Below are 26,381 nucleotides of genomic sequence, written 5' to 3'. Positions count from 1 at the left end.
GATGACTACCGGTACGTACCCACAAATCTTTGCGCTCGAAAACTAAAAGAACGCCGATAAAAACGTACAAAAGCGTAAAATCTTTAAGGGCCCATTAAGCGATCTTTTCGAGCCGTTGCTAAGAAAAATTTATTTTCATACAACCTCATCATTTTTAGGTAGTTCAGAGTTATTTCAAGTGTTTTAATTTTTCCATGATCAGCAACACTAGTGATGACGTCATCAGGCCACGCCTATGGTCATGTGACTAATACTGAAAAAACGCAAACGCTCCCAGGCAAATTACTTTATCGGGATTTTTTTCGTTGATTTAATATTTTAATTTAAATCCTCATTACGCTATGCATGGATTTTGTTTCATTTCTAAAAGGTTAGATTTTGAAAGAATTTCAAAATATTAAAAAATTCGTAATTTTCCGAAAAAGTATGATTTCGAAAAAGGAATGCATAGCTATGTTTCCAAAGTTGGCTTAAATCGAAATCCGTGGAAAAGGCTGGATTTAATGAAAAACTGCGTTTCCTTTAGCATTTAAAGAAACCAGAAGTACGCCCGATATATATTGGAAGTTACCCTGTTAGCGCGTGCGCAATTTACACTACCAGCGCACTTCGGTAAGATCAAACAAAGCCACACGGAGTTAGTTTTTCTCTTTCTATTGCTCTTGTTTTTCTGTCCTTCTCTTATTTTGTCTTTGCTTGTACCTTTTTTACTTTGCATTTTGTGACACGCAAGGAAAAACATCTAAAATGTAAGCGAATTTGGAAGTTATTGAGTTGTTTTTGTTTTCCGCGCTCAGGCTGACGTAATAAACCGGAAGTGAAATTCACCTCCTTACCAACGCGCGCGAGCGCGTGCATAAATCGGTTAATGGGCTCTTAAGCCTAGCACACAGAATGTCGTTAGTACAGCGAAAACGTCTGTAACGCTTTTCATAACTTTTGAAAACTGTAGGAAACAGTGCGAAGGAAGCCATTAAAGCGCGCGTAATTGACGCGCGAATCACGTGGGTATTATCTGGGGGATTAATGAGATGTATTGCTGTGTAGGTATATGTGGGGTGTATGTGCAGCTATATGTGAGGGACTAACAGATCTAATGTAGACTGTGTAGGTATATGTGGAGGATCAATGAGATGTATTGCTGTGTAGGTATATGTGGGGGATTAATGAGATGTAGGCTGTGTAGGTATATGTGGAAGACTACGTAAGGGATTAATGAGATGTATTGCTGCGTAAGTATATGTGGGGGATTATTGAGATTAGGCTGTGTAGGTATATGTGGAAGAATACGTGGGGGATTAATATTTGATATTTGTGGGGGATGTATTGCTGTGTAGGTATATATGTGAGGGATTAATGAGATGTAGATGTGTATATGACGGTGGAGTTAACTAGCCGCCCAACCATCCGCGTACTGTCGCACTTATAAAGCAAAAGAACAAAAGGCTTGGCTGTGAGCCAATGAGAAAGCACTGACGTCATAGCCAAACTGGACAAACGAGTTTCTGGATTTGATTATTCAAAATGGCGAACTTACTTTAATTCAAGGCTATAATATGCTAATTTGCTAAACATTCTTTATATGCACGCTTATGTTCTGTAAGGGCTGTGTAATTTATGCTATACATACAGTTATATAATATACGCGTTCTTGAGTTACAGTAGCCGGATTAAGCCTTGATTGATGATGTTCGTTGTAAGGTTCTCTCTGTCATCTAATATTACACGTTGCAGCGAAAGGGTAGTTCAAATTCGTCGACAATGTGATGATGATTGATGACGGTGGCCTTTAAGTGATTGATGACTATAATCGTCATCAATGATGTCTCGTACTCAGATCCCCACTCTATTTGTTTCCGCGAAGGGCGTTCTGGGTAAATTTCAACATGGCGGTCTTACCTAAAAACAGGTGTTGTCGGTATGATTTTAATCACAATTTAAAATTGCTCATTTAGCTCACTTTGGATATGTTGAAAGCCAATGGAAAGCATCTTGGAATGGCGAGGAGATGTATACCAAGTCCTAGCTTGTTGTGGAATGTTTATTTTACTTTCCTGGGTGTTGACAAAGCTCCTGGGTCTGACTTGGAAACGCGGTCTACGTGTTGGAGATCCACACAAGGGTCATCGTTGGTTTATGACTGAAATCCTTGATAAACCGACGTATTGTAACTTCTGTGAACGACCTCTAGTAAGAGGTGGATACTGTGAAAATTGCGGGATTTCAGTTCACGAAGAATGTATCGACGGGGCAACAAAGAGATTTGCTTGCAAAGTTCTGGTTCTGTCCAAGAGAAGCTACATGAACCATCAATGGGTGCGAGGAAACTTGCCTCTTTGTAGCACATGTAGCGTCTGCGGTTTTCATTGCGGTACCGAACCCAGATTATGTGATCTTAGATGCGTTTGGTGCCAGGATAAAACACACGATCATTGCCTTCGAAGTAAATCAAACATTTGTGACTTTGGAAAGTATAAAACCATGATTTTACCTCCACATTGTATAAGTCTTACCGTGGAAAGTTGGCGGAGCAAGAAACGATTTGTAGTTCGTGAAGTTGTGGTACCTCCCATAAAAAACTGGAGTCCATTGCTTGTGTTTGCTAATCGCAAGAGTGGAGATAATGAAGGAGAGAGATTATTAATGACGTTTAAAAGTATACTCAACCCAGTGCAGGTAAAAGTCAACATTAGTCCTTGTACGAAGTTTACAGAGCCATTCCACTTGACATCTCCCTGGGCCCGCCTGGCCCATGCCCCCCTTGCCCTGGCATTGACAAGGTAGATTTAAATTTATTGCCTATTAATTAAAGCTCAAAGCGACAACACAGTGTTCCCTTGAGAAATAATCTGAGTTACCTTTACCCCCTCAAGAAAAAGCAGATCTACTTCCATGCACCCGTCCCCAAAGGAATATTCAAAAGAAAAAAAATGCCTACAGAGCAACCCCTCAGAAATGACAGTCCTGTCTGTCCAGTCCTGTCTCACAACTATATCAAAATTTTTCCAAAAGCCAATTTACAGTATGAGCTGCAATTTATGGCAGTCCTAATTCAAAGAGTTATCTCCTAACTGCAGTAAAATTGTCTGTATACCTATTCCTCTTTTCCTCTTGTAAACTTAACATTGGATAATTTTCTGAATTATTCTGCCCTCAGGTGATAGATCTTCATGAGGTCCCCCCTGAATCTGCACTTGAGTTTTGTAAGCTTCTTCCAAACCACAGGACCCGTATTCTGGTCTGCGGAGGTGATGGCAGTGTTGGTTGGGTTCTTGGTGCCTTAGACAAAGTCAAATTAAAGGTCTGTTAAATTCTCATTTTTTAGAAATAGAATATTAGATAAAATAATATTCTGTGTTGAGTCTCTGGGACCTGTTCAGGAAACCTGTGATTGACTAACAGGTAATTTCTTGTGAGAGTTATGAAAATCATCAGCAGAGCTGCCTAGCTTTTAAGGATGTTGTCTTAGTGTACAATAGTACATGTGCACTAAATTCTCAATGCCACTTGAACAGCATGCAAAGAAATCCAGTTTTTGACCCTGCCCTTTAGGCAAGCGGTAACTATGATGCACTACCCTGAAATGTTTTCACTAGTTGACCCAAAACAATTTTCACTAGCCTGATTAATTAGATTATAATTATAGTCATTTCATCTCTTACCATAAAATGTGTTATTCGAATTTTTTTAAGAATTTTCCTAACAAAGGAATGGAATCCTCTGGCTCGACTGCAAAATCAACCCCCTGACATGACTTTCTTTGCCCATTGCTTGTAATATATATGTCAATGAAAATAAACATGTGTCAGTTATATTTAATAAAGCAGGTGTAGTGTGACTATTTAAATTGTTGAAAAGCATGTTGAATTATTTTATGCTGATATCCAATCTTTTTGGAACAGCAAGTCACCTGGTATATCTGCTCTTAGCAGCTTACTTGAGATTTACCCGTAGCCAAGTCAAACTGAAAAGCAAGTTATATCTAGGTTAAAAAACCAATGTTTTATGAAATATAATCTTTTCAAACAATATTAAGATGTACTGTAGACAGTATGTAATATATCAAACATGAAAGACCATGTTTGACCACATTTTTAAACACAAAAGGGAGTTGAAAATACGATGTGTAGCGGAGTATTTTTGACGAACTTCGAGGTGTTTGGAAATGTGGTCAAACACTGTCTTGAGTGTTTGATATATCATCTCAACTGAAACAAACTAAATGGAGAAATAAGATTGCAAAAGTCTATGCTAATTAAGATTATATATCCAAACACCGTCACAGTCATGATTTCCTTTGTTTAAACTTGATGAATTATTAATGAGTTTTAGGAGCTTCGATCAAACCCTTTTGTGGGATTTGGTTTGTCATTAGTTGCCTCCATATATTGGCATACTTCCTCTGGGCACTGGTAATGACCTTGCACGGGTTCTTGGATGGGGCAGTGGCTACGCAGGTGAAGAAGATGTTAATGAAATACTGACATCTATCATGACCGCTAATGTGACTCCGCTGGACAGGTAAATATACTCCATCCATTCTTAGCAAAATGTAACTCTATGTTAAGATAAATCTAGAAAATGTTTACAAATTATTTTGTGAATTGGAGCCAAACAATAGTTCACATAAATTTATAATTTATTCCTATTATTCTAGCCATTGTTGTTCATCCACACTTCTGAACAAAATCAAGTCATTGTTTAATCCAATTCTGGCCCTCTCTCTCTGTCTGGGATGCAGCATGTTGGCAGAGAGACAGAGGGCATAGCCATTGTTGTTTCTTCAATATTCCAGGCGCATTTGTTTGTTTTTGAGCTCACAGGTAAAGGTTTGTTTGGAGAAAATGGCAATCAACAAATTTATAGCTGAAATTGTTATATTTTGAAATTAAAATTGACTGACCTCAATGCCTTGTTGTCCTTTCTATGGCTGGTTTGCAGTGTCACCCCATCAAAAAAAGAAATCATAACCATGCAATAGATTAAGTCAAGAAGCTGGGATATGAAAGATGATTGATATATAAACAACCTCACCAAGATTTAGGTCTGTGCAGTTTTTCATTCTTCTGTTATTTGGAGAAGTGTGTCACTCAAATTTATAGAGCTTTGTATGAAGTCGCCATGTTTGTGCCCCTCGGAGGGACACAAACTTGGTGGCTGTAAAGTAACAGAAACATCTGTCATTGAGTTTTGCCATCAAAATGAAAAGTTATGACTCTGGAGCTCTGACACATTGAAATTAATACTTCTTCTAGAGCAACTACTGTTTAGTTAGCAAAAACTTCAGCAATAACTCATTTTTTGACCTACTCGAGAGCCCTATCGGGCCGCCATATTAATGTCACACAATGCATAAACTTGGAAATTCAAACGTGCCCTATTTCAAAATGAGGAACCCTGTCGAGCTTAAACGCTGCAAAACGTCAAGTTATTAGAGGGTCTTACATCTGATGAAACTAAAACTTCAGAAGGATTGTTAATTTCTTATTTTGGAAAATGACGAGGTCACATGAAAAGCCGCAATTGTCATCTCGCTTCTCAGCTTGATCCAAAGCCTTTTAAGTAAGTTATGGAGTTTATGGGTTTCCACTCCTAGTGTAGTAGTATACATGTACATGTCGTGTATGTCATGTTTTGCTGAACGTTGCATAAAAGTAATAAAAAGATAAACAAAAAATAACTCCTTGCATCATGAGCTTGGGCTGCCTGTGATTAAGAATGTTTCACTGGTCAGATGTTTTTCTCTTGCAGATGGAAAATAACCGTGGAGAGTAGCAGAAGATACTTTGATGTCAGAAGGCGTAAAAAGGTAGTGATTCTTGCGCATATCTATACAAAGTATGTGAAGTATATATGAAATAATTCATATTTGAACTGCGGTAGTAGATGAAAGTGAAGTATGATCATCGCAGTAAATTTTCCAATTTAAGCAACTGGAAAGAAGAAGCCTGAAAAAATCAGGGCTTCAACGGGATTCAAACCCGTGACCTCCGCGATACCGGTGCGATGCTCTACCAACTGAGCTATGAAGCCACACATTGGGAGCGAGGTCAATCAATTGAGTTCATATCTTCCCGTGAGTGAAATGATGTGAAGTATATATGAAATAATTCATATTTGAACTGCGGTAGTAGATGAAAGTGAAGTATGATCATCGCAGTAAATTTTCCAATTTAAGCAACTGGAAAGAAGAAGCCTGAAAAAATCAGGGCTTCAACGGGATTCGAACCCGTGACCTCCGCGATACCGGTGCGATGCTCTACCAACTGAGCTATGAAGCCACACATTGGGAGCGAGGTCAATTAATTCATAGCTCAGTTGGTAGAGCATCGCACCGGTATCGCGGAGGTCACGGGTTCGAATCCCGTTGAAGCCCTGATTTTTTCAGGCTTCTTCTTTCCAGTTGCTTAAATTGGAAAATTTACTGCGATGATCATACTTCACTTTCATATACAAAGTATATTGAAATTTTAAGAGTCCAAGACCTTGCACAAGGCCACACTGTTGTCTACAGTCAACTTCCCATTGGTGACCATCCAGGTTGGGTATTATGCAAGCGTCCTGTATGTAGGACAAGGGAGGAGGGGTGGGAAGACAACTGCAATAAATGCTGTTTCAGCAGTAAAATATCGCACCGAAATTTGTCCTGATCATTGACAAAATGTTGATGACTTTGTTAAATTAGTGTGCAATGTTCTCTCTGATTTTTGGCCATGAAATGTACTGATATGATATCCTAGTTTTCCAGAAGTGTTTTTACTTCAAGCCATTCCCAGTAATTAATTCCAGATGAGAATTTGCTTCCCTCCGCCCAACACCATAAAATTTTATATATTATGTTTTGTTTGTGTGTTACGAAGAGCTGGATTAATTTATAGCGTCAGATTAAGAGAGTTGTCTATCTAGACACAGAACATGACAATTGGTAAAAAATACAAAATAATATTACTATCACATTTGGAATTCCTCAACACAGTTAGTAAGAGAAATTCAACTTTATCTGGAAAAGAGAGGTTTCTTTTCAGGCTTGAGCTAAATTGCCAAAAAACTAGAAATCAGTATTTTAACTGAGTAGGGGAAAAAAATCATATTTAATAAAGTTCTATATTTTTGCATGTTTTTTTAGGTGTTTTGGATGAATAATTATTTTTCAGTGGGCTGTGATGCCAAAGTGGTACTAAACTTTCACCTCCATCGGGAAAGTCAGCCTTCTCTGTTTACCAGCCGCATTATCAATAAGGTATACAGTATATTTAATTGTTGCATTTTCATTATGTTTCTTAGTGTTAAAATTTCGCTCGCTCATTCTCAAGTTTGGAAGGTAGTTGCCATGTGGGTGAATTGAATAATCTATTACATGTGTTATTTTCATGCCACTGTTGTTAGGCAAGTTGGATGTTTTTCAACTTGTCTCAAATATCTGGCAATTTCCCACATCTTGTCTCAAATTTATATTCAAGACAAAAAGTGTCATGTCAGCTTTGACAACACTGTATATTTTATTTAGAAAACAGTCCCAAGAAAATAAGCGAGCTGATTGGTTAAAAATCATGTTTCTATAACTTGATGGAAACACAGAACTAGCATGAGCTGTTGATGTAATGATGGCACGAGCCAAGAGGATTTACACTTTGATCATCAAAGTTAACAAGCTGTTTTCCTTTTTTTCATCGCTGTGTTTTCTAAAAGAAATAGAAAAAGCTGTGGAAACACTCGTCTGCGGTTCGTGTTTCCACAGCATTTCTCGTTCTCCCAAACTTTGACACGTGTTGCTATTAAACAATTATATTATGACCTTGAGATTTCTATCATGTGATAGTTGACGAGCCTGAGTCAACTATCATGCATAGAAATCGAGAGCGAATAATCTAATTGTTTTAGCATAAATCTACAAGTCATTCAAAACTTCATCTAAATCCTCTTCACAGAAACTTCGAAAACGCCAAGAAGTGGCCATCGTTTTGTTAACAAGGGCACACTGTTATGCCACTCACTATCTATCACAGAATAGATAGTGAGTAGCATAACCAATCAGAGAACGGCATTTGTAATAGAACACTAGATTTGTACTAAAACTTGATAGAAACACAGCACATGTTTTCTATTTCTTAAATATTATATAGTTTAAGTTTTCTGCAAATTCATTTGTATTGCATAATCTCAGGCTGTTTATGGTTTGTATGGAGCCAGAGATGTTCTTGAACAAGACTGCAAAGATCTTCATGAACTTGTTGAGGTAGGAGCCCAAGGCTAATTTAAAAGTATTTTATTTGTTAATTTAGTTGTGGAATGTGTAATATTGGCTCAATAAGTTGTAATCCAGAATTACATTGTAAATCTTTAGATAACAAATATTTTCCTGGCAGAATGGCAGCCTTTGCTTGGCCACATTGCAGTGAACTGAATAAGAATTGGAAATTGCACCATTTATTATTTTTCTTGTTTTGAGTTTTACAACCCAGATAAAGTTTGTAAATTTATGCGAGTATTTATTACTCTGTCTAGGTTTTTGCCCGATAAAGTTAGTTTTATTCCCTGTGTTACTCATTCTTCATTTTTGGCAAATAAATGGTTGGTTGGTCAGTTGGTTGTTGCATGGGCTTCACTAAAGTTTACAGCAGGAGGGCAACTGGTTTTCACAGGCAGGCAAAACTGTTTGATTTTAACTTCTTTGTAGGAAAATCTTTCCTCTACATAGTCAAACCAGGCAAGAAAAATTATTCTCACAGCCAGTCAGTTTGCCAGGCCCTTGATGATACCACTGTGATGATGATAATGATGATGATGATGATGATGATGATGATGATGATGATGATGATGATTGTGATGACGTAGATTCAGAAGTTTTCCTTTGTCTCTCTGTTTCCAGTTTGTGTGCAGTGCATATAATAATTGTGGTAATGCATTCTCAATGGCATGGATGTATGTTTGTTTTCTTCAGCTTGAAATGGATGGAAGAAAAGTTGAATTACCAGAATTAGAGGGAATTGTCATTCTCAATATCAACAGTTGGTGTGGTGGTTGTGAGCTGTGGGTCAATGATGACCAGGAAACATCTTCACCACCAAGGTAAGTTTACTCACATATTGAAAAAACAGATAGGTAAAGGTGGCTGAAGTCTGCATACAAACCAAGTGGCCCGTCTGGCCGAAGCTTATCCCATTTCCTGTAGCATGAAGCAAGTAGGATTATTTGTACTCCCCCCTGGATGGGATGCTAGTCCATTGCAGGGTTACCCTTAAGCATTACATTTGCCAGTACCCCATTTATACATCTGGGTGGAGAGAGAGGCGCTGTGAGAGTACAGTGTCTTGCCCAAGAACACAGCACAATGTCCTTAGCTAGGACTCGAACCAGGACTGCTCGATCTCTAGTCGAGCGTGCTAACCATGAGGCCACCACACCTCACCATAAATAACACATACTTCGTCACTGATTCCTGTCTCTTTTCCAGCCATTTTGTGGCTTATCACACAATGCTGAGGAGTAACATTGCATGGCGAATTAAACGTAGCACCTGTATAGTATATGAACAGCTTCTCTGTTTTCTCTTCACAGCATTAATGACGGAGTCTTGGAAGTAGCCGGGCTTTATTCAGCACTGCACATTGCTAGACTGCAAGTTAATATGGCTGACCCACTCCGTCTCGGTCAAGCAAGGACTGTTAAAGTATGTGAATTGAGTGGCCCGCGATATCTTTGTGGTTTTGGTTCAAGTATGCTTTTCGCTGAGAAATTCAGTGTTTATTTAAAACCAACTTGACTGCGACTTCCTTTTTCCACAAATCATTGAAGTGACAATTCATGAGGCTGCAATTTATCTCTTCTTTTCTCTGATCTCAACCGTTGTATTGTTGTTGTTTTTTTTGCCTACAGCTTACACTTAAGGACACCAGATCCCTCCCGGTTCAAGTAGATGGAGAGCCCTGGGAAGAAGGTCCTTGTGTGATCACAATAAGTCACCACAACCAAGCCCTAATGCTAGGCAAGGGGGAAAAACAGCTCCTCACTTGATTATTCCCTGTGCTCCTGGTTCAGGCTTAGAATTTCAAGTTCAAGGTGATGCCAAGAAAAATCCTTCAGCTGTACTAGCCGACTTATCAGGCATAATTTATTGCACCAATATACTGCAGCTAAATTCAAGAGATTAAATTTGGAAATACAGTTAACAATAAAGCTTAGCGAAAAAACTGAGCAACGACGTTTCGGTGTCATCCTGGCACCATTTTCAAGTTAAAAAATATTTGTGCGAAAAGTAAACTAATTTATACCAATGGTAGAGGTGCGAAATTGAATAAATTAAGATTAAGATAGCTTAAGATAGCTAAGATAGCCTTTGATCAATCAACAGTGCGTTGTTTATAACTATATATGTGATCTGTGTGATGCAGAATACGTCGGTTACACTAGCCGTCATCTTTACAAGCGCATTGAGGAACACCGATTTACCGCCATCGGAAAACACCTTCAAAATGAACACCGAGTTGATACAGTTGGTGACCTGACTAACAACTTTAAGATCCTAAAGAAACGTCAGGGAAAGTTCGATTGCTTGATCCACGAAATGTTGTGGATTCGCAAGAAGAAACCGAGCCTTAACACACAGTCAGACTCCATTCGCGCAAAAGTATTTGTTTAGGCTTTGAACGGACACTGAACTCATTACCAGTGTTTGACACCTCATTGGAATGAACATGAACATTGAACAGCTATCTTAATCTTAATTTATTCAATTTCGCACCTCTACCATTGGTATAAATTAGTTTACTTTTCGCACAAATATTTTTTAACTTGAAAATGGTGCCAGGATGACACCGAAACGTCGTTGCTCAGTTTTTTCGCTAATCTTTATTGTTAACTAAATTCAAGAGATCAATGAATACTCGCGGATGCAATTTAAATGACCCATATAGCTTGCCAGGGTTGCTCAAAACAAGGTGGACCATACACACTCTAAAATACAGCAAATATTGTGTAAGGAACTAGAAGCTATGGTATTTAAGCAATAGACCACAAGTGTTTATGGTTTATAGGCTGGTAAACCACGCGGGATGTTGGAAGAACACTCGAAGAATTCGTAAATCACTCGCCTGCGGCTCGTGGTTTACGAATTCTTCGAGTGTTCTTCCAACATCCCAAGTGGTTTATCATGCCTCTAAACCATAGAAACTTGTGGTCTATTGCTTTTATGTAATAATTCAGATGACACGTGAAATTTCCATGAGTTTACTGGCACAATAAACCATAGCTGATTGACCAATCAGAGCGCGCACACTCATTTGATTATGATAATGTAAATTAAGTCATATTTAATTGTGAAGAACAGCAAGGAAGTCTATAATTTTTATAGAAAAAGTAGCAAGGATAGCTAAGTGGGATGGAGTAGGAAAGAAGTGTTACTAAATTTTTGTTGAATGCGTCATTCGTACGCATGATAAAAACACAAATGCTGAGTCAACAAGTAAACATTAAATATAATTCCTGTGGCCGTCTCCCATCTCATTTTACAGATTTATTTCTCCCTTCTTACAAGACGTTAGATCTTGCCAAGTATCCATTACATAATTGAAATAAACTGCGTTAAAAAGTAAAATTGATGTTTTTATACCTTAGCTGTTAGCGTGTGTGTTGCTCGAAACGTCCATCGCGAACCTTCAACCTCCAACAGTGATCTTTGTCCAATTTCTCCTTACTATTCGCACCAGTCCCTTAGTAAGGGGTATAAATAAGAACTCCGGATCTCATTTCAGGCCAGTTCGCGTAAGAATCCTTTGGCTTTTGGCAGCCGCAACAGGTTGTCTCTCTTTCTCGCTTACTTCAACACGCTACTGCGCTTCTCTTTTCCCCTCCCTCCCTTTCCCCATCCTTTCACACTTCCAACTCACTCAAGCGCGGTCGTATTTCCCCGACTCTTATTCAGCGAGCGTGAAAGGGACTGTCGCGAATAGAATGCTATTAGTGGTGGAGTTAGATGAGGAGCCTACACCCATACTCCCCCTTTCGTTGGAAGAAGGTTAGCCTGCGTAGCAGCCGTTTCCTTTCCTTTTCCAGGCGGAGAGATCGAACTAGCGAGCGAGTAGGTGAGTGGGGAGGGGGTGAGCATTTTTTTTTACGGTCGCAGCCCATCGCAGATGGATTTAGTGCCCCATCCCCTGTACACTCGAAACTTCTGATCTAAGTACTAGCGAGAGATTGATAATCTCTTGCTACTGGCTACGTCCGTTTCATGTAGCTCATAAACCCTCTCATTTGAAACAGGTGATGTTAATTAATAAAGCCGTTGCCAGGCCCTGATGGGTTCATTGCGCTCGTTTGTTCGAGGACAAGAATGCGCCTTGGACTAGGCTGCAAAGTGTCAAAGCGACGCGAGAACGGAAAGCCTTTTCGCTGCTTGCGCCCCCATTGTTAATCCAGCGTTTACTTAGCAGCGCTCTGTAGAATTTAAAAAACCAACCGACTAGCATTTTCATTATTGCCAACAGCTGCCTTGATTTTTTGCAATAGAAACGAAGTATGACAATTACCATGTCAAATTTTGTGGCAGCCTTAATTTAAGAAGTTGATCCTCTCTAAACAATATGTACTATTGACTGAAACAAAACTTAAACCTTTATGACTTTTTATTGATCGAACATACTGGTCCAATACTGCTGGAGAAAACAGAAATTACCAATAACTTAACCCGATAATTTTCGACAAGAAATGGATTAGATCATTTACGTGGAATCAGTGTTGTGTGATTCAGCGGCCGACTTGTGAAAAACCTCGATGTCCTGAAAGTCAGTTAAGGTTTGAGCCAATTTTAATCAACTTTTTGCCAGTGTGAAACTGAAGCTCGTTGACAACTATAAGTCGTCGCCATGTGGTCTACTGTCGTCGACTGTATGATTTCTTAGAAAAGATATTTCTCACACAAACCCCACAAGTACAGTGGGAGAACTTTTAACATGACTAATTGCAATCTTTTTAAATTAGAATTGCACCAGTCATCCAGTAGTTATTATGTTAAGCTTTGGATTAGCAACTAAGACTGAGTTCATTAGTTCGATATTGAAGGCAAACAGTCGGTTAACATATAATGACCTTAAAACTTTGGCCAAGGCGCCAAAAACACCCTCCGTTAGCCACACATATCATTCTGGCCCCAGTTGTTGGAAGCCTGGATAACGCCATTCGACGGATAAATCGCTATCCAGTAAATAAGTGTTAACAAACCAAGCCATGCCATCCACTGGATAGTGATTATCCGCTGGATAGCGTTATCAACCTTTGAACAACCCGCGCCTGGGTTAAAAGATCTTACAAAAAGTAACTCACAAAACGTTTGACTTTATGATCAAAGTATACGTACACAAATACGGTATAACACTTTGTATGTTCTTCAGAGCTGTGCATTAAAAACTTGCTGGACCGATAGTACTTCGCAGTCTACAAGATTATTTCCTAAAACTTTAGCGAAATTAAACGAGACGCGATTTTAAAGAAGACTGATAGCCATGCTGCCTGTGACGTCATACTTATTGGTAATCGTGACGTCACGTCATACTTATTGGTAATCGTGACGTCACGTCATAGCGGTTTAAGATGGATTTCTAGTTTCCAGCAGTTTCTTTCATTTTCAAATACGCTGTAATCTCACGGGAGTAGTGATTAAAATACTACTAGAGTAGTTATCGATGTTATTTGCGGACCTACGGTAGGCTTATCATATATGAGCGCCGTTTCTCCTGGTCTAATTTGTGTAGCACGACTGTGACTAGCAGTATCACTACTGCACCCGGATAGGATGTTAGTTCATCCTAGGGTCGCCTTACCCGACAGCATGCTGTCAGGGAGCCGGAATCCTAACAATTTGCAGTCTTGGTTGTTGGAAGGCACTGTGACAGCAGTGTCTTGCTAAGAACCAAAAAAACAATAAGCCCGGCCAAGGCTCTCGATCCGGCCCGGGTCAAACCGCAATAGGCTACTGGGGCGAAGTTTTGATAACAGCTATCATTTACAAGAGCACAATCCTCCAATTTTTTGAACAAAGTGTTTTTCAATGTCTCAACTGTTATTCTCAGATATCAACTTTCTTATAAAAAAAATTGTTCCGTACCTGCAAACTTTGATTATAATTTTTTTCGCCAGAACTACTGCATGTTATCTGAGGACGTTTTTTGAAAAGTTTTATTTGAAAGTCATTTTTACTGGAAAAGCATTTGGCAAACATGGCAGCTTTTTAGGGTCTTTCATGAAAAAATGAATGCATTCGCATTGAACGATATTTCCAAAAGCACAAAGATGATTACATTAAACCCTAGGGAGTTAAGTTGTTCATTTAAACGAAAACTAAAAGAAAACAGTCGAAGACAATGCAAACAAAGAGAAGTAAGGCAACCAGAACGCAAATGGTTCAATTAAGATATCTTAATAGATTCATACATTTTTCTGTTGTCCAAATGAATTTGTCGCAGTATGAGACATATCTTTAGCGATTCACTGCACTGTAGGACTCATCACCTTTGTTGTTACGCTGGAACTATTTAGTCGAATCTTGTTTACAACACTAGAAAAGGGCGTCTTAAGCTACAGTAGGTACGTAAAATCTCATTCATTTTGCTTATTGTTAATAGTTTTATGTTCATTTATGCACATTTACCTTGGTAGGAATATAGCTGTACAGCTCTTGAACTCAAACTGTACGATAATAATTCGACTTGACCAAACATAAATGGCCACGAGTAGCGCTAGCTTAGACGACGAGATCTCCTAGAGCGAGTTATAAGAAGTTAACTTGGTGCACGGCAAAATCAGAAAGCAGCGCCGCAATCAACAATTATTTTAAAATAGCTTTTTGCAGCTCTCTACAAAAGAAAGCATGCACAAATTGGTGAACTAGCTTTAGAAGATTTCAACAATGAATTTGGCCTTGAATCCAATTAATAGATTTTCTTTAATTTAAAATATGTTTTCAACTGAGTCATTTCAATGACTTGAATTTGCAGGGGGCGTGACTAGCAAGTTAAAATCACATTTTTGTCAGTCTTTTTTTTTTTTAAAGAAGTCTTATTATGATGCTTCAGGAGTTAACCGTTTGTACATACACGTACAAACATTTTAGACGAGCTGAATTTATAAAAACGAACTTGTTTTCTAAAGAACTGTATTAGTTCACAAGGTGATAATCACATACCTTTGAAGTCTATTTGAACTTTCACCTGATTCAATGACGCTGACATTTACATTTGTCAATGTCGGGTTTTGAAAAACCTCACCAGCTATATAAAATGATGGTAAACGTTTTCTACACGGTACACCGTTACTGTCAGCACGCTTTCCTTGTATCAATGTTTTTTTTTTTAATATCTGGTATATTTATGTATTTTGAGCACGCACTGGTTGATCTTGGTTTCTAGCTGGTCACATGTGCGAGCAGCGATACTAAATGTTTTTTACTTATGGCTGCTACACTCAGGGCACCAATTGGGGAAATCTCTCCCAACCTTGCCAGTTTTTTTTTTAAACGGCCCGGCAAAGAAATGATTTGTCGACCACGAAATATGGATATTTATCTATGATAGTACTAAATTAATAGTCCATTAAATTCATACCCGGTCCACACTACACCAGAGAAATTCGGAAACGGCGTTTTCACACTGAAAACGCATCAAATGTTTTCCATTCACACTACGACGGAGAAATTTAAAAGTGCAACATTCACCGGTCATTTTGGCTTTGCGTTTGCAAAAATACTTGGGCAGGATAACTGCGTGATGAATGTATGTCGTCTTTTTCAAAAAGTTCAGTTTTCAAAATGTTTTCTGTCCACACCAAAACGCAAAGCTGACGTTTCAGTTTCAAATTCCTCCGGTTTGAAGAACGTTTTCGAAAAGCGATGTATGTTTACCGCCATTTTGGAAGGTTTAAACATTTGACAAACGTGGGGCACAACAGCAATGCACCACAAGCAGACAAAAATGAAATCAAATAAGCAAATAGGTTTTGTTTTTGATAAAAAGCTTAAAACATTATTGCTAAAGCTGACTGGACCAGGACTGCACGGCAATCAGTGGCAGAAGAATTCAGGGACTTGGAAAATGATTTTCTCAACATGTAAAATAATTTCCTCGTTACGGAGGCAGTGTGACCGAGTGGTTAGGGCGCTGGACATGAAATCCCGACGCTTGATTTTTTTTTTTTCGTAAGGTATGTGTGTGTACACAAAATGGTTTCGAACAATGCCTCCCAAGATATCTTATTGTAATAAATTCAGCAAACGTACTGTTTTGCCTGTATACTATCGTACCTGGCAATTACGCATGCAAACAAGCAACTTGTAAGAAAGCAAAACCTATATGGGGCCAACTGGCTTAGCAGGTTACTTTGGTATTTGCAGTATGGATGGCGGTTACCTAGGAGTACCGGCACTGATACTCCTTTCTATAAATGGGACATTTACCTGTTAAAAGTTTGACAGGTTGTTAGCAATTCACCGGAAACCATGTACTTATATTCATACTGTTATGCAGCAGAGAGAGGAACTGGCTCGAGAATAACATCTACCTCGAAAGCAAAACCCAAATGACGCCCCTGATCATGATTTAAACTTAAACACACGGGCTGAAGTCCAATGCAGTTATTTACCTGTGCGCCATCTACTAGTAAAATGGAAAATGAAAGTCAAAATAAAAAATGTTTCGTTCTGATGTACCGGTCAGTAAATGCCCCATATTTTCAAAATCGACGTACAGTCTTTTCAAATTGCTCAAGTTACCAAAAATATAAGAAAAAAAAAATATGCATACCAGACACTGCTCTGAAAGAAAGCAGCTGTTTCTCTTTTATTTAAGGCATAACAGATATCAGTCATTAATTAATTTAGATTTCCATCTCATTGTTTCTTGCAAAACAGTTTGTTTTCTTCAGTTTCATTAGAGAATCAGTTCAGTTCCACCAGTTATTGGAAATGCTGATTATTTTCTTTAATCATACAACGGCACTCCTTAAAACTGTCTTTTCTTTCTCGTCGGCTATTTTTGTTAGGGATATATCGACTGCAAGTAAATCAATTAGCCGTGCCACATCAATAAAAATATCAATTTTGCGGCAAGTTTAGACAAAACAATAACATCTCTACACTTGTACAAAGCTCAAGCCTGAAAACAAATCACAAATCTTCACTTCAATTCAAGCGATCAACTCTTTTGTTTTTGTGTTGCGCGATTCAACTCAAAAAAACTAACTTAAAAACCTCTCGACTGCAACTAGTTCAGTTAGCGTAAATTATGAACGAACGAAAATCTCGGTAAAAGCTCGCTAGGGGACCTAACACGTGGCAATATCAGTAATCAGTTGCGAACTGTTCTTCATAAATATTCAAAACAACATGTTGCTATAGACTGGCAGATGTTCTACACGTGTTACGTCAGGCGGATATTAAAAATAGCATGTGTGAAAGAACACTAGAGTACCTGATATCGAGTTCTATCAGGGGCACCCAACGGATCGTGTCGGTAAATTATCTGTTCGGAAGGCCTTTAATCCCCTCTGATTTTCTTGAGAGAATTGGCACCTCGAACTTTCGTGATATGAGAAATTTAATGTCTGTTGTTTTCGGACTGTTGAAAATGTCGTTTTGAGTACCGAAAAAAGGTCAGCTATCATTTTCGGAAAGGCGATAAGACCTAAGGTTTTCGGGAAATGGACAAAAAAGCCCTAATAAATTCGAGAATACTCAAGTTCCCCTAGAATATCCGAACAGATAAAATTTTTTTAGTGCAACCTAAAATTAACCTACAGAGCTTTAAAAGTACTCCAGATAGCCTAAAACAGCATCTAACAGCATTAGAGAGAAAACGGTCGTTGGGTGCCCCTGTTCTATGTTAGTTAACAGGGCTTTCATTCGAACGGCTTCATTTTTGAATAATATAACATTTCTTGAACAGGTACAAGCGGGCGAAAACCATCTTCCCTTCAAAAGGTAAGCAAATGTAGGCTGCTTCATTTGTGATGAGGCATTTTGTCCTAAATCAGGGTAAACGTTGATTGTTAAACTGTTAAATTTGAAATCAAGCTGACCGTTGAAAGCGCTTGCATGGCTATATTGCGCTTTGGAGCGTTGAGGTTGTTTTCTTGGCTTTCATCGCAAAGGCCTGATTCACTGAAGTCAGCAGCAGTCTGTATCAAGGTTGTTTCTTAAAAACATTCAGTTTATAATTCATGATGGTGTATATTTTTGAAATTTCTTCCTCTTCCGGCCTTGCAATTATCCCACAGTGAGGAAATATAAATTTGAATGATTTCTCTTACTATTTCTGGATTGAAAACAGTTCTATTAATTGCAAGTTATTTTTTCCACATATTCTCAATAAGGACAGATACTTTATCATACACATTGCTTTGAAGAGAAGATCCGTTTTTTTTAAGATTTAGATTCAGAGCTGTAAGAAGGTAATAAATAAATCCCAATTTGACAAAGTGTATTACGCTTCAGCTTCTCTCTGTAAAGCACAAATAAAATTGTATAGTCAAGGGTGAAACAAGAAAAACGCACACAACTTGGAACTTTTTCTGTTCTTGAATTCAGTATCAATTGAGGATCATAAGCAGAAACCACGCCTATTTTCCTTGTGCGAGTTTTAAAAATACTAGGTATTCCTAATTGCTGAATTGTTTTCAAAATTCAAGTTTCAAAATTTCTCATTTTAATGGGCGCCTAATCATTATATGATGTTTGCGAGGCTGTTAATTTATTGAATACGACGAAGGACAATTTGATATTCAAACTGACTAGCATTGGTCAGTAACGCGCTTTCGTTTGCGGCGAAAACAAAAATAACGAAAGTTCTCTCTCCCCGTGTTAAATCGTTTTTTTTTTTTCTTTTTCGGGTGCAGCGTTTTTAGCAGGTAAAAAGTTGACTTTTTCATCTTTTTAGACATTCAGCAAGTTATCATTGATAGTAATATGAATATTTTAAAATGCTCTTTGCTTTAGGTAAATGATGTTGTTTTCCGTATGTAAACATCTCCAGTAAAATTTATTAAACTTTGATTTGAAACTACTTGTCAAGGCAAACTGTAAATAGAAAAATCGCAATTCCGGGATTTTACACTTCAAAGAAATTAGCTTATCTTTTAGGACAAAAAAAACTTACTTTAGTGGCGAAGAAGGTTTGATTTTTAAAACTACGTTTGTCATGAAATACTGGTAAAGTGGAAGGCAATATGAGGTACTGTGCGGTTTTAGTCTTCCTTGTTTGTCTTGCGAAGACAGAGCCATTTAACCACATGTAATGAAAACATATTTTTGTGAGACTACCCGTTTTGCCTCAGTAACCGAATGCAGAAATGATAAAGGGCAATTCAGAACTTCGTTTCAAATTAAAATGACTTGAACAGGCGGCGTTTTCACTGGAACAAAAGTTCATGATTTTAAGCTCTAGCGCCGGAAACAAACTGACAACGATACATGAAAATTTAATCAAATTTGTCCCGAATTATTGTTATTTTTGAACTGCAATTTAAAGTGGATGGCCTTTTCAGTACAGGATCTTTAAGCCGTTCAATGTCTGAATATTTAAATGTTCAGTATTTGATCAGGGTTTCATTTGGCCGAGTACGAGAGGTAAAGGGAACGGCACGCGACAAACCGCCTGTGTCAAATGTATTCAGGGTCTATTCACAAAAGCGAGCTGCCTCGCAACGTTTTTCCATCCAAAGGCCATGCGAGTGACAAGCTGTCTCTATTCTTCTTTATTGCATCATAGCAACTTTACACAACAAATCCGCTCTCGTAAAAGCTCCAATTGATATGCAAATCCCGCCCAAGTCGCAAGGACCTCAGGTACTTGAATGAGTTGTTTTGTTTTCTTTCATAATAACAGCATTATCGGCCTCCCAGGAGGGAAAGCACCGCTCTACCATTGGACCGTTTATCACAACTGTGGTTATCGAAATACTTGTGCCTCGTGCCATTAGAAGAGCAAATTAACATCAGTGTTTCCAGTTCACTTCATTAACGACAAGCCGCCAACATTGCCTCATAGCGATGGAGTACACTGCGGATCTCAAAATACTCCGTGCTCTGTTGTTTTGGACTGTCTTGCTCCCTCATATCTTCGTTTGTTCAACTAGCTTAGCAGAGGACTGTATCTGGAGAGGAAGGTGAGAAAAACAGTTCACTTTTAACAGTTTATTGAGAACAGCAACCATCAGTCACTAATTAATGCTGAAAATTTTAATTTAGCGCGTGTCACAAACAACTGCGTCAGGAAACTACGTGTGCAACTGTGGTTTCACATCCTTCACGCAGTTGAGGCTATCGGAAATTTGAAAACACACGAACTGACAAACTCTTATGTAGTGTGATTCTCTGCCAGGCCCTAGATATGTCCACGGCACAATTATTACAGACTTCACGAAAAAATACAGATGTTAAGTGGCTTTGTTATGACAACTTCGATCAGTATAAATTGCTGTTTACAGAGTGAACGGAAGAAACAACCATTAGTTCTTTATGGTTCCTAGAAGAGGAACAAGCTACATTTAACTTAGTAAATTCCATCTTGGAGGCAAACTGTTCCACGCATGTAAGTCGTGTACCACACACGAGTGATTTCAGTAGAATTTGAAAAATTTGCGACGAATTTTTGAGTTGACAAGTTTGCCAAACGTAGTTCTCAACGTTTCAATCCGAAGCCGTATCTTTTTCAATACTACATCTTTCCAACCGGAGGCCTTTTCTTTTGAAATAATGCCACGATAACGTTCGCAGTATATTACAAACGCGTGTTATTTTCTCTTTTTTCCCCGAGTGTTAGCTTTCTGTTATGGCACGTGCTTCTCTTTTGTGTCGAAATAACTATTGTTCGCTTTGCGCTAACAAAAGGAATTGCTAGGGCAGATTTTACGTTTTGCTTCCCAGGGCTTCACTATTGTCCTCCTCGCTTCTTTTTATTGTTTTTCCATAAACCACAGAACGTGGAAAACACATGTTCACAAACAACAAGAAGAAACCGTTGTCAATGAAGCTCTGTCAGTTTTCCTTATTTAGACACTACACAAGTTAGTGCAATCAAAATATAACCGCCAGCTAAGAAACGTACAACCCTTCCGGTCCAATATCTTAAAATGTTTAAGTGAAGTGCTTGCATGCATGCTCGTTCTCACATAAATAATTTAAGAACTTTTTTCTCGAAGCTAATCAAACTAGTGTAGTTCAAAAGGACCCAACAATTGAATCCAAGAGTCGGTGAAGAACATCGTTTAATAGAAAAAGAATAGGAAGTATTCGAAATGTTTCACTTCAGGGGATAGTTAGGTTAGTCAATAAAGCCTAACACATTAGTAGTAGAAAGATCGCGCCTGATATCCTATATCATTAACTGAGGCAAAAAATAACGAATGTAAGAACTTTGCAGGGACAAAATGTTAAGTACCTTTTATGATATATAGTTTTTCTGTTGTTGTTTTAAAATCAAACAGGAAGAACTATTTCTACTTGACTGTTTAATATTTGACAAATTTTTACAATATCGTAATGGCAATTGAAACTATAGTTTAAAACCTGTTCGTATTTTTTTTTATATATAGCTCGTTTCTTTATCAAAAGAAATTCTTGAAGTGCCATGCACTCGTTCGTTACTTTGCCATCTGATGTTTCCGTTAAATAACGTCTTTTAGCGCCAGAAAACAGTATTGATTTGTTTATCTGTGAAATAATAACGTAGGACCGTTCGCATAATGGCGACCGTGAATCAGTTTTTCTCTCTGCTTGAAAAATAAAAACTTTTCGGTGACTTTTCATCGATTGGTCCACATGCAAACCATGATGTCTTTTTTCGTCATTAGTGGACCGAAACGAAAGTCACTTGAACGAAAGAGAATTCAGTCCAATATTTATCCATCTGTTTGACAGGTATAAAACGATTGCGGTGGAGAGGTCTTTCAACTAATTATAGCTAACTCTGAAATAAAAAAAAATCATTCATAGTTTGCATTGCTGTGGTTTATTAATTACATCATAGTGTTTGGAAATAAATGTTTAAAATGCCTCAATTAGACTTTCCCGGGGAATTTCAGTTTGAGTCCTTGAACAAGCTTCCAATAGAAACAAAATATATTGCAACGAGAAAACACGTGGCTGTCAGAATGAGACTAGCTTTCATGGCTTGCAATGTTTCTTGTGTGGTAGTAAAACCGACCGCAAGGAAACTGGGGAAGACGGAAGTCCTACCCATTCTCCTCGCAGCTTAATTAGTCCATATTTTGCCCCGTCGTGCGCGTGCGCTCTAGCGAAACAGTCTACTATGCAGGGTACCGTAAGTCGGCGGTTGGGAAAACTTTGGTTGAGTTCTATGGCCAATTCTGTTTTGAACATTACGTTTTGTTATCTCCTTTAGCGGTCTCCCCCGTCAGGAAAAGCCCTCTGTTGTGAGTATAGAAACAAAGTGTCACCTGGGAGAGCTTCACTGGGCTGAACCATTTGGCGGCCTGCGAGTCACGTTCAGCCCACGTGATGTGCACGCCGATTATAAACTGTGCTTTACTGCCCGACATCCTGGCGTCAGGATTTACCAGGAACATCTACAGAGCTTGACATTGCTGACAGGAGCGACTGAAAATGTGTCAAGAAATGCAGTTTGTGTAAAGAGCAAAGCAGGGCAGAGTCTGGTGCTGTACTTGGAAACGCAGGAAGACCAAAAAATGACCCAATTAAATTACACGGTGCTTGTAAATGGAAGAAAGAGGCCAAGAAATGAAAGACGAAAAGGTAAGAGAAATAAGGTGAAATGAAAGTAAACACCGTGTCTATTTTTGCACTGACAAGTTGCAGACAGCCTCTGCACACGTTTTGCAGCCTTGTATGAATTGCCGTACAACCCATTCTAAGTAAAACGTAACGTGACTAAGTGACAGGACCGTGTCTGTGAAGGAGACTTGACCGGCACTAAGTTTAGGGAGCGCAGTTATAAATAACTTTCCAGAAAAGAGAAGAGAAGCCCAAGGGAGCCCCCCTCGGGAAGACACCGGCTCAGCTCCCTGGTTACACTGAACTATGAACTTAATGACTCTCCAACTTTCACCTGTTCCCCTTATTACGGTAATTTCTTTTCTTTTTTCTTTTCTTTTTTTTTTTTTTTCCACGATGCGATTTCTAACCTGGGACAACTTAAACCGCGAAATGGAACAAAAGAATTCCAACCACTTCTAGATCAACGAGCCAATCAGGTTCAACACAAAATTCGCTGTATTCGTCTCTTCTTCTCTGCAGTATGCGTTTGTTTCCATACATTAGTGGACGCAGTTACGGCACTAAGTCGCACTATAAAATTGCAAAGTTGTAATCAGCGGTAACACGCGCAGTATTTACATTTGTGTAACATTTGTGCTGGGGTTTCTAATCAGAGGATGTTTGTTTGGTCATTTCTAGCATGCAGGCCTTGTAAATACTCAGTGCTACTCAAATCTCTCTGCAAAGGCAACTTTGGTAAGTATTGTTCTTAAATAAATCGTAATTTGCTTGCTCACAATTTTCACTGGGTTTTGGCTTAGCTCGTAATTTGTTCAGAACAGGAAACTTTGCTCTGTTTGGCTAGAAAATAATACATATAGCGTCCTTATACTCTGCGCCAGGTTTGTACATTTTAATTTTTCGGGGCAGGCTGGACCCAGATGCTCGCGAGCCTCAACCGATTCGGTGGGAGAATGGAGAGGAGCGCAAATTTTTTCCTTTACCCCATTCTCCTCGGTGTTTGCATGCTCAGCTCGGACGTTTGGAGCTTTGGTTTTGTTACTAGTCTGTTATTTCTTTTTACGAGTTATTTTTCTTCGTGCACGAGAAAGCGGCCTTGCGGTCGGGCTCTTTTCAAATTAAAACCCCTGCGGTTAATACTTTTGCTTATTGGGATATCGACGAACCCAAGTCAATATATAGAGTCTTTGGGCTGAGAACAGAGTAGCTTTCGTTGGAAAGAATTAAAAGACTGTAGGTTGTGCGGAGACTAATGTAACTTTGAAGTAAACTGTTTCATTTGTCAAAACAGAAACAAGTGTCGGCTTATCTCCCTCGGCTTTAAGTGTAAGTTAATTTGAAAGCTTGAAGCTTGATTTTCTCCCCTTAGGATGAATGAATGAATGAATGAGACTTTATTCGAAAGTGACAATAGTATTTAGCTTAAAAAAACTAATTGGGGACATGATCTAAGAAGTCTTATTTTATCAATTCCCTTTCCTCTCTTCTAGTTGTCCGTGGATACATCAAGACACTCTTCCCTGTCGGAGATGGCCAAAGTGAGCAAGCTAATGTCATAGCCACGGAAGTTATCCGACAAGAGAACTATATTTTCGTAAAAAGCAGTGAAACGGATAATGAATACACCGCTTCTATCAATGTTCCAAGCGGCTGCCACTGGAAAGAAACGGAAGATCGGCTTTACTTACTGACGGGAAATCTTAAAAGTGGAAGAGGTCCGGTGCTGCAGTGTCATATTAAAGAGACGGCTTGGTTGAAAGTTCTGAAGGAAGACATTTTGCATCTTTGCAGTGTGGTCCAGTTTTAAACAGCGTTGAAGATTCACTTAGAGTCTTAGCTGCTGTCCACAGTACAAACAGTGTACGACTGACCTTTTTCCTTGGAGGGAACCTATTCTACGGGAGTTGATCACGAATAAACCTGCAGTTTTGTTGCTTAGTAACACAAAATACGTGGAAACGAGATGCTGAAATGACAACAGGACCACTAAATATCGGAAAGTCGTCAGGTTGTCTTTCGGCGAAGTATATTGAAAAAAAAAACACTCGCTCCGAGTAGGTCTAGCCTTTAAACCAAAATTATATAACCAAAGATCCACGCGAAACGCACCTGATTTTTTTTCGCTAAAGCAAAACAGTGTTGATGGGTCTCTTAGTAAGTACAAAGGATACACTTGCATTGCGACATTTTAGCTGAAGTGAAATTTCAAAAATATTTCAATGCAGAAAACAACAACAACTAAAAAGCTCGAGCTGAGTTGAATGCAAATACTTCCAGTGCGCAAATATACAAAAACGTAAAAGCTTGCGAGAAGTCTTCTTCCAGCTGCTATAGATATGAAATGTTTCAATTGTTAACGATTTATTCAACGAGTATAGAACGTTACCAGACGAACCCAAAAAAATTGGGGAATAGATCGAGAATGTCGTCCCTTTACAATTGACAATTTCAGGAAAGCCGACCGACATGATATATTCTAACTGGTTGCAAAAACCCAAAAAACTCATCCCCATTTGATTTTAAAAGCCTTAATTCCAAAGGCATTTTGTCTAAATGGATATATAACGCCCTCTTGTTTTAAATGTAACAGGACATAAAAGTAGTATGAAATTTAAGAATGTCTATAAATCGAACGATCTAATTAATTTAAAGGTAAAAAGTATACGTTATTTATAGATGTAAATATTGTACAAAAGCCAAGTCAGACTTGAAATGTAATGAAACTAGGCCCTCTTATGGAAGCATATGTATGGAAAATTAATATACTCAATACGTGTTTGATTAAAATCAGACTTCTATGCGAAATGTTTTTTTTTTGTAAGGTACTTTACCCAAGTGCCTAAACGACTGAGGGGAGTAGGGAGTGGTTTGGCATCCCTAAATTACATTTCAGTCTTTTGTCATGTTAGGTCAGTGAATAACCATGCCACATGAGGGACATTATATTTCTACTTTTTCTCTCTATTCCTGCCCAAAGTTATCTGTAGGATTTACCAATGTTTGTGCCAACTCCAATTTGTTAGTCATGTTAGTCCATCCTCACCCTAATAACACTGTCTTGCAAAAAAACACAACACAGGGGGTCCATCTTGAGTCTAGGAGACCACTGAACTACAGGAGAGGTCAATCTCATGGTTACACACCTTGTTTATGGAGCGTAATTCATGTGTGCCAGGGAGGATCATTAGCTAATAAAAAATGGTTATAATAGTGTAGCATAGCAACATACGTTTACTAGCGTTCTATCACGAATGCTATTCCCTTATTGGTTATGCTCCTCACTATCTATTCTGTTGTAGATCGTGAGTAGCCTGGCAGTGTGCAGTTAACAAAATGGCAGCCACTTTGAGGTAGACATTATTCTGACACCAACAACAGAATAACTCTAAAATTAACTCAGCCACTAAAAAAAAAAAAAAAAAAAAGTGCATGCATGCATGATGAGTGTTCAGTAACAGTGTTTGCAATGAATTCAAATTATTTTTGTCGCTTGTTTGTTGTACTGTTCAAGTCAATGAAATTTTAGGCCAATCAAAATTTGTGTTCCAACGGCTGACATTTACGCTGCCAAAACATGAATTGTGAGATAAAAAATAAATTCTTGTGGTCTAAAATCATGCTGTGATTGGTAGAAAAGTTTGACGAA

The 26,381-nt window shown here is 38.5% G+C and overlaps 3 protein-coding genes across 4 annotated transcripts in view; 2 read left to right on the top strand and 1 right to left on the bottom strand.

Moving 5' to 3' along the window:
• Nucleotides 1-26,381, bottom strand: part of LOC145489067 (adenosine receptor A3-like) — a 252,168-nt gene that overhangs the window by 15,007 nt on the left and 210,780 nt on the right. The window lies entirely within an intron of this gene.
• Nucleotides 1,873-10,145, top strand: LOC145490000 (diacylglycerol kinase epsilon-like). Its single transcript, XM_081469087.1, has 9 exons — nt 1,873-2,676; nt 3,158-3,301; nt 4,376-4,521; nt 5,752-5,809; nt 7,127-7,240; nt 8,165-8,236; nt 8,942-9,069; nt 9,559-9,670; nt 9,877-10,145. Exons 1-9 carry the CDS (start codon nt 1,981-1,983, stop codon nt 10,012-10,014), a joined length of 1,608 nt encoding a protein of 535 aa, XP_081325213.1. The 5' UTR covers nt 1,873-1,980; the 3' UTR covers nt 10,015-10,145.
• On the top strand, nt 17,863-25,154 carry LOC145489072 (meteorin-like protein). Of its 2 annotated transcripts, XM_081467976.1 has the most exons (5): nt 17,863-17,962; nt 19,866-20,145; nt 22,383-22,753; nt 23,414-23,470; nt 24,226-25,154. In XM_081467976.1, the coding sequence occupies exons 2-5, from the start codon at nt 20,030-20,032 to the stop codon at nt 24,540-24,542; spliced, it is 861 nt and encodes a 286-aa protein (XP_081324102.1). In that variant the 5' UTR covers nt 17,863-17,962; nt 19,866-20,029; the 3' UTR covers nt 24,543-25,154. The 2 variants fall into 2 exon arrangements, with proteins under 2 accessions (XP_081324102.1, XP_081324101.1); XM_081467975.1 differs by lacking the exon at nt 17,863-17,962 and having other exon boundaries at nt 19,117-20,145.

Source organism: Orbicella franksi, chromosome 6 (genome assembly GCF_964199315.1).
Source record: "Orbicella franksi chromosome 6, jaOrbFran1.1, whole genome shotgun sequence".
Classification (NCBI taxonomy): Eukaryota; Metazoa; Cnidaria; class Anthozoa; order Scleractinia; family Merulinidae; genus Orbicella; species Orbicella franksi.
The sequence above is the reverse complement of the archived record's forward strand: the minus strand, read 5'-3'. Positions and strand labels throughout refer to the sequence as shown.

Excerpts from the sequence above, each read along its gene's own strand:
- LOC145489072 (XM_081467976.1), top strand. The coding sequence starts at position 20,030 with ATGGAGTACACTGCGGATCTCAAAATACTCCGTGCTCTGTTGTTTTGG. Across the intron at positions 20,146-22,382 it reads GACTGTATCTGGAGAGGAAG|CGGTCTCCCCCGTCAGGAAA; the intron begins GTGAGAAAAACA and ends TATCTCCTTTAG. Across the intron at positions 23,471-24,225 it reads TCTCTGCAAAGGCAACTTTG|TTGTCCGTGGATACATCAAG; the intron begins GTAAGTATTGTT and ends CCTCTCTTCTAG.
- LOC145490000 (XM_081469087.1), top strand. The coding sequence starts at position 1,981 with ATGGAAAGCATCTTGGAATGGCGAGGAGATGTATACCAAGTCCTAGCT. Across the intron at positions 3,302-4,375 it reads TAGACAAAGTCAAATTAAAG|TTGCCTCCATATATTGGCAT; the intron begins GTCTGTTAAATT and ends GTTTGTCATTAG. Across the intron at positions 8,237-8,941 it reads ATCTTCATGAACTTGTTGAG|CTTGAAATGGATGGAAGAAA; the intron begins GTAGGAGCCCAA and ends TGTTTTCTTCAG.